This window comes from Electrona antarctica (genome assembly GCF_951216825.1).
Source record: "Electrona antarctica genome assembly, chromosome: 13".
Lineage (NCBI taxonomy): Eukaryota > Metazoa > Chordata > Actinopteri > Myctophiformes > Myctophidae > Electrona > Electrona antarctica.
Window position 1 is genome coordinate 9,859,390 of NC_136794.1, and position 7,956 is coordinate 9,867,345.

At 43.1% G+C, this 7,956-nt stretch overlaps 1 protein-coding gene across 1 annotated transcript; it reads right to left on the bottom strand.

Annotated features, from left to right (window-relative positions):
* Window positions 1-609: 609 nt before the first annotated feature.
* On the bottom strand, window positions 610-5,075 carry klf5b (Kruppel like factor 5b). The gene is made up of 4 exons (XM_079519054.1): window positions 4,780-5,075; window positions 2,897-3,842; window positions 1,664-1,723; window positions 610-1,137 (listed from the first exon to the last, which is right to left on the bottom strand). Exons 1-4 carry the CDS (start codon window positions 4,954-4,956, stop codon window positions 959-961), a joined length of 1,362 nt encoding a protein of 453 aa, XP_079375180.1. The 5' UTR covers window positions 4,957-5,075; the 3' UTR covers window positions 610-958.
* Window positions 5,076-7,956: the final 2,881 nt, after the last annotated feature.

Sequence of the window (7,956 nt, forward strand, 5' to 3'; positions counted from 1 at the left end):
AATATTTTGGACCAAACAAATAATTACAAAGAAGAAAAACAACAAAAAAAGTGTTGTAACCTGCTGTTTTTTTCTACTTTCTAATTCTTTGTTTGGCCCAAAACATTGTGTTTATTGTCATGATTTGTCACGACAAGAGTTGGCTTTGTCCGCGGCGTAAACGTCTTTAAATAAATACTTTCTGAAAAGTCTATGAGGAAAATGAACAGGGAATCATTTCCTGGGCCCTGGTAGGGGGCGGGACTGCGACGCTCTATACTGTGTACAGAAACATGTGAGCACATCCAAGGTTTAAATTGAGGCTGAATATAACTTGGAAATATTATATCATGATTCATGACACAACACAAATAATTTGCAGGTTTGTTGTAGGTGTAAAAATGTCATTCAATGTAGAACAGTATTATACTAGTCAAAACACCTTACAGCACACAATAGAATAGAATAGAATTCCCTTAATGATGCATTAGTAAATGGTCTTCTGAAATGTTTTAGAAAAGAGGTTATTTTTTTCACGACCTTACAGTAAATATTGCATTCATTTTACCGTTCAATTCCTTTCCGTGGAAGTGAAATAAACTGAATTATAATGAAAATAATACCCTTAGAAAAAGGAAAAAAAGTTTAATCATTTAATCATTAGAATTTGACTGTTGAAATATATGAAATATTGTGATATGACTCCTTCGCAGGATTTCCTGAAATTTTTACCCCAGTATTGGGGTTTACTTGGATAACATACAAGAAAACAAAACAAAGGCAACATTTGATCTTAAAATAACACGCAACAATCATCTGTGCCAGCACTAACAATAGAATAGTTCAACTGGGAAGAAAGTGGTCTAATCCTTAAAGAGTTCACAAGAGTTCATTTTGAATGTCCGTTCAAAAGGGGGACATCATCCAACAAATGGTGGTAACTGATATTGAGGTTATAATTGGATCATGGGGGCCATTTCTAACTCTGGTGCCTTTTCATGTGCAGAGCCAGGTGATCAGAGCGGGAAAAACATCGGCTGCACACACTGCACTGGAACGGCTTGGCCCCAGTGTGTTTCCTGAAATGGCGAGTCAACTCATCAGAGCGAGCGAAACGCCACTCACAGCCCTCCCAGGAGCACTGGTATGGCTTTTCTCCTACAACAACAACAGAGAATAAAGACAGTATTAAACTATGGGATGTTTCCTGGCCTATAACAATGGTGATTCACATTACTATAGGCCCTATTGGGTATGTTCTACTCACCCGACTTAAACATTCAACTGATGAAGTATGTGTCGTGACTCGTGTCGCACATTTAGTTTGATTATGAGCTAGCCTATAAATCATGGAGTTTCCTGTCTGACCCCTGCCCACTTTCTGAGAACCATGGGGGTTATGTGATTTGACAGCCAGCAGACAGAATGCATCTACATGCCAAGAGAATGTTTCTGCCTGGTAACATGGCAAACTAAAGTTTAAAAGGAAAAAGCAGTCGCACAATAACTCGTAGCCACGGTGAGGGTTTATTAAACAAACACCAACGTTTTGCGCTCCTTCCTTCATTTTGTAATTCTTCTTGCACTCCTTCCTTGAATTTGTAACATGCCAAACTAAACCCAAAATTAATGCTGGGAAACGGCGTGACTCTTTCACAGTGTTATTACTAAGCAAATCCTTTACCTGTGTGTGTACGTAGATGGGCTTTCAAATGAGAAGACTTGGTGTACACTTTCTTGCACCCTAAATGGAAAAAGAATGATATATAAATGAACATTAGGAAACTGCATGTAGTTGGAGAAGTCTTAAAATGATCATGCCTTTGGCTTTTAACCACATAAACTTACTGTCCCCATTCTTGCCATGTCATAATGGGCACTATGCACACACGCCATTTTGGAAAGAACTTGGGGCGCTTCCCTACTTCCTTCACAGGTGTTACCGATGATACTAATGAAGGCTCTGTTCCATTCTGGTCAAACAGAGTCAGGGTGCTGCTATATTGTGCATGTTGGCTCACTGGAAACACTGCCACACCAGTGGGTCTCAAAGGCCCCATTTACACTGGCAGACAAATTGTTTAAATGAGTCATGTGACATGTTGGACTCATTTAAACCAATCGGATTTCAATCTCAATGTGGCACAGATCTGATTCAGGCTGGATTTGGCTGCCAGTGTAAATGGGGCCAAAGTGTCCTTGAGTGGATTCCATTTGTACACTCTTGAGTCAGAGTTATGGGGGTCCTTGAAATTAAAAAGGTTGAGAACCACTGCACATAGGGATGTCCCGATCAAGTTTTTTTGTTCACGATCTGATTCCGATCATTTGATTTTGAGTATCTGCTAATACCGATTTTTCCCGATCCGATATTTATATTTTTATAGAACTTTTTTGCCATATCACAACAGTACAATATCCAAAATCACAGACAATATCCAGTCTAATATCATGGTATGGATATCATATTGATCCTAGGGATGTCCCGATCACGTTATTTTGCTCCCGATCCGATTCCGATCATTTGAAAATGACGTGATCGGCCCCCGATTTCCGATCATCCGATCGGGACAACCCTAACTGCACACTAAATGGAACCGAGCCTTAATTAGTATCATATATGCAACACCTGTGAAGGAAGTGTGGAAGCGTCCTAGAAGTAGGACGAGTTATTCTGTGTTCATATAGCTTGCCGAAAAGCTCATCTATAAGCCAAATCGAATAGCCAATCTACAACTTCACAACACGTTGCGTTGTGACACACATTGCAACGTATCTGTGAGATGTAGATCGGCTATTTTTGAAGAGATTTGGAGTATTGGGTCAGTCAGCGAAGTACATGTGGTTAAATTCCTTACAGCCATTTAATGAGAGAGAAATATACTGTAGCTTCCGCCAGTGTAAGTACACAATTCACCTGGGATATCACAGTGGTGAATCCGCCTTCTCTCCAGGTCAGGATTGTTCCTCCGGTTATACTGGGCAGACTGGGCCAGCGCTGGCGACAGCGGACCAACACCCGGCGTTGTCCCAACTGTCTGGACCCGTGCTAGGCCTGCACCCTGAATTGACCCAAGACCCGGGCTTGGGGTTATTCCAACAGGAGCCAGATCTTTACCGTGAACCGGCGGTAAACTGGAAATCTGCCCTGATCCAACATTGCGGTCGTGAAAAGTCAATTTGGAGGCAATGCTGGCCTCATAGGAGGGGGGCGGGGAGAGATTGTGAAGCAGCTCCTTCCCTCTGTCCGGACTCCCTGGCTCAGAGTTCGGTGGAGAAGGTGGCAGATAGGTTGGTCTCCGCTGATGGATTAACTGTGGGGTAAATGGATAACTTTCATTCTGTTGTGGACTTCCCGTGGGTTTAACAGTGTTCTGGACGGGGCCTAAATGGACATTGCTGAGAGGAAGACACAACGGGGACATGGAGGCGCCTCCATGTAGCTCAGAGTTAACCTGGCTGCCGTGAATAAAATGCTCTAAGTCCGAGTTCAAAAGTTGGAACAGGGGAACGTCCTGAAAGTCCAGCATTTCCTGTTTGATGACAAAGTTGCTGCTGGTCGTGTCTGCCGTCGTGAAAACCCCAGGGTGGTCTGATATGGTCGTTGGTGGCACTCCACTGCCCTGACAGATGGGGAACAGGGACAGAGGTTCTGTCTTGATGGGTCTCATGGGCCTACAGAGACCAGGGTGCATGTAGGTGACGTCGGGCAGGAGTAGACTCATGTTGATGCTGTAAGGAGAGCCCAGGTCCTCGGTGAACGAGGGCTCTGTGATTATAGAGCTGTTTTTGCACAACCTCTTGGTGTCCAGACCAGGTGGGAGGGACGACGAAATGTAGTTGTCCATCTCAGATTTGACCAGCTGAAAGGTGAAACAGATCGGAGTCACATCTACAACTGAGCCTAGGGGAGTTATATATATAGGCCTACTATGAAAAACAGGTCTACTTTATTATATTTAATATAATAAATATAAAAATGTAATTAAAAATAAACTGACTATAGGATCATTAGTCAGGACTAAAACATTTATCACTGAACTCCCCAATGGCCTTATGTTACATTCCCTCCTCTCACGTAAAACCATTCATTCCGTGGACCCCACAAAATGACCAGCTGACTAATCAACTGATGCTGAAGTAGCATATACCATAGACTTTTTCAAAATATCCAGTCCATCTTTTTTAATCGTAGCCTAGCTGCCTATAACCCTCGCTGAAGCTGCACTTCTGAATGTCAGCCACATGAAAGAACTTCGCTTCTGAAGCAGCCGCCCTTCTGAAGTGCTCCTTCCTAAGCTATATGGAAATCCATGGCTGAAATTAGAACATCCAGTTGCTCCGCGCAGCGCCGCTATCCATCTTCTTCCCAAGTTTCATGATGTCCCAACCGTGAATGCGATTTTAGCCTATTCACACATTCCCTGGGCATGCTCGCTCTAGCCTACTGTAAGCGTTTCCAGTTAATTAAAGGTCATTATCAGATCAGCCATTGATTGAACAAGCACAGTTTCAGTTAAAATTAATAAGCGACTGCATGGCCTTTTTAAAATGATAAAAAATAGGCTATAGCCTACATGTACAGTATATAGGTTTACGAGTATATGATAGCCTCAATCCGTATATGCGACTAGCCTACTGTCAAAAGCCCATTTCTGTCGTTTATTGAACTGCCTTATTATAGTCAATCTGACTGATCGATCCGTATCTTTGTGAGTAGCTATACAACTGCATGTTGTGAGGCTTATCAACTGACTGTCGCATAATAATAACACAATATGAAATAATGCAATATCCTACCAAATTGTAATCGTGAAAGGAAGAAGTTGCCGCGATCGCATCCCTCGTGTTGAACAGCACTTGTCCATGATCTTCACCTTTCAGACCGTCATCTATTGATAGTGCGGGTTTACGGAGAGACGGCGCGTCCTGCCCAGCTGGAGCGACCCAAACATTATTCGTCAACACAGTGGCCATAAAAGCAAACGTATTATCTACAACTATACGATTTCCCACCCGGAAAAGGAATATAGCGCAAGTATTTTCTAATAATTTGTATAAGCCCAGGCGGCAGCTGTCAAGCTTTCATTCTCTCTATTTTGCGCTGCCTTGTCAAATTACGCAACTGCGTGATATCAGTGCGTCTGTAGGGCGGGGCTGAACATGTAGAAAATAAACACGGCAAGAAGACGGCATGTGCACCATGATAGGGAAACACCTAGAGTTAATGAGTACCTTGCTTTTTACATCGAGTGAAGATGAGTTTTCGCTAAAACGAACAAGGAACGCGAGATAATCAAGCAGCCATTATGGTTAGATTAAGTTGTCAAGTGAGGGGTGTCACTTGTTCTTCCACAATCTGAGAATATTGTGTCACTTTCTATGCTGTTAGTCACTCTAGTCCTTGAAAGATAAATATGTTAATCGTTTTTGAATGTTTTTATTGTTACTGTCTTAATCACAGAGTTTCAAATGTAGGGGCCATATGAATATTTTCCAATGAATGATTCCCCCCCCCCCCCCCCCCCCCAACCGTTTACACAACAATTACTGGTAGTCAATTTTGTATAACTCACTAATGTGAAATAGTTCTTATTCACATTATTTATGGCATTTTATGGATGCATGCGGTGGTCTTTGGAGGCTGTGCCTGTTTGGCATGTTAAAAAGGCCATTGCAGTGCAGCTGTCTGTCAGGATTGCATACTTGATGCCAACATTCCGGGGGTAGCAGCGAAGTCTGCCGTGATATATACTGGCAGGAGACGTTTCAATCAAAATAGCTCAGCATTTCACTCAAACACATTGTGTGATATACTTACACGGGCCCATGATGAGCTGACCTTTCACTGTAGTAGTGTGACCTGGAATTAATGCTCGTTGGGAGTGTCTCAGGAGGGAACATAACTGTGTTTATGATGAATTCCTGTTCTGTTCTTTGACTATATAGAAGTGTCTATTTGTACGTCTCTAAATGTTTTGATGAATGGAACATGGTGGACCCTCTTGTAAACAAGTGTAATGCTTAATTGAGTCGTCCACTCACAGTTAACAGTCTTTGTATTGAGTTTGTGCTTGAAATGTACTGTAATTCTGCAAACTGTTAATAAATATGTCAATCAATCAATCAATCAATCAATCTCAGGTGGGAACATAACTGTGTTTAGTTCAGAGAGGAAACCTTTATCTGGTTTGGACTTATTTCTATTTACCTGCTGTGACTGTCACAACTTTGAAACCTGATGGTTTGGTGCCTGCAGGCCTAACCGCTTACTTATATATAAATACTTCCTATACTTCATTGACCGTGGGCCCCCAGGGGTCTATTCTCCCCCCCCCCCCCACTCCCCCCTACAGAAAACCCCCCGCTCACTGACAAGAGCCAATCTACAAGCTCACAACACGTCACGTTACGACATGGTGTGAGCTTGTAGATTGGCTATTTCCCCTGGAAGTTGAGCTATCTTTGCTGAATGAAACTTTCATGACATGATCAGAATAGAGACGCTACGGTTTCCGTGGCTAATCCGTTGTTATTCTTTTTCTTTCAATGCCGTGTGAACATGTGATCCAGCAATGAATAGGAATCAGTAATCCTGCCTCTAGCGCTCCGAAGATCACAGGGAGACGGTGGCTTTATACATCACCGTTGGTTATGACAACAAAATTGACTTTGATTTTTTTGTTTTCCCACACAGGTGCATGACAGCATTGCCACATGTTCAGCGTCGATTGTTCTGGTGGAACGTGTTGGAACAGGAAACACAGGTACTGCCTACGCCCACATGTTGGCATGGCAAACAAACAGGAAACACAGGTACTACCTACGCCCACATGTTGGCATGGCAAACACAGGTACTGCCTACGCCCACATGTTGGCATGGCAAACACAGGTACTACCTACGCCCACATGTTGGCATGGCAAACACAGGTACTACCTACGCCCACATGTTGGCATGGCAAACACAGGTACTACCTACGCCCACATGTTGGCATGGCAAACACAGGTACTACCTACGCCCACATGTTGGCATGGCAAACACAGGTACTACCTACGCCCACATGTTGGCATGGCAAACATGGAAAAGGCAGGGTTAATCACCCAAAACACATACATCACAATTGGCAAAAAGCACACACCCAAACACACACACACACACGTGCATGCATGCACGCGCTCACTCACTCACTCACTCACTCACTCACTCACTCACTCACTCACTCACTCACACACACACACACATGCTTGGGAGACAGGGTTGCACACACACACACACACACACACACACACACACACACACACACACACAGTGTGTACACACCACACATACTGGCACACGTGAATACATATTCATGTGTATGTTTAAGGAGTGTTTTCTTTGCAAAATTTACTCGGAAAAGGACTGCTGGGTTGTTTGAGGTTTCAAACGTGACAGTTAATATGCCACTCCCAAGTAACCGTATTTATCTTGAGGCAGTTCTATTCAAATGTTGACGCACTGCACAGTTTACAAGCATTAATAACAAGTTGTGTCAATCGCTTTGTCCTCGGCTGAACCTCAAACCATGTGCAGGCCGTGAAAAATGTTCTCATGCCAGCTCTGTGAGCCCTGCTATGTAATGTTCAGAGTGAGATGTGTGTGTGCATTTTAGCCTTTTCATCAATTCTAAACCAAACATATTAGTCATGCACTTTTCCTGTTCTAACATGTGTAAGCTATTATTCTGCATTTTTATTATTATTGAGTGGTGCAAACCACTCCAACAACTGGCTTTGTACCCGTGTACCCGTGTACCCGTGTACCCGTGTTTGTTCGTACCAAAAAAACGAGCATGGTTGCTATGGTTAGCAACCAAAAAAACGAGCATGGTTGCTATGGTTAGTATGTGACGTCACTGACATCACAGATATCACGTCAGAGTGAATCAATCTCTATATAATCAATCTAGTAGTTGCACCACTCAGTTCACACGGGTG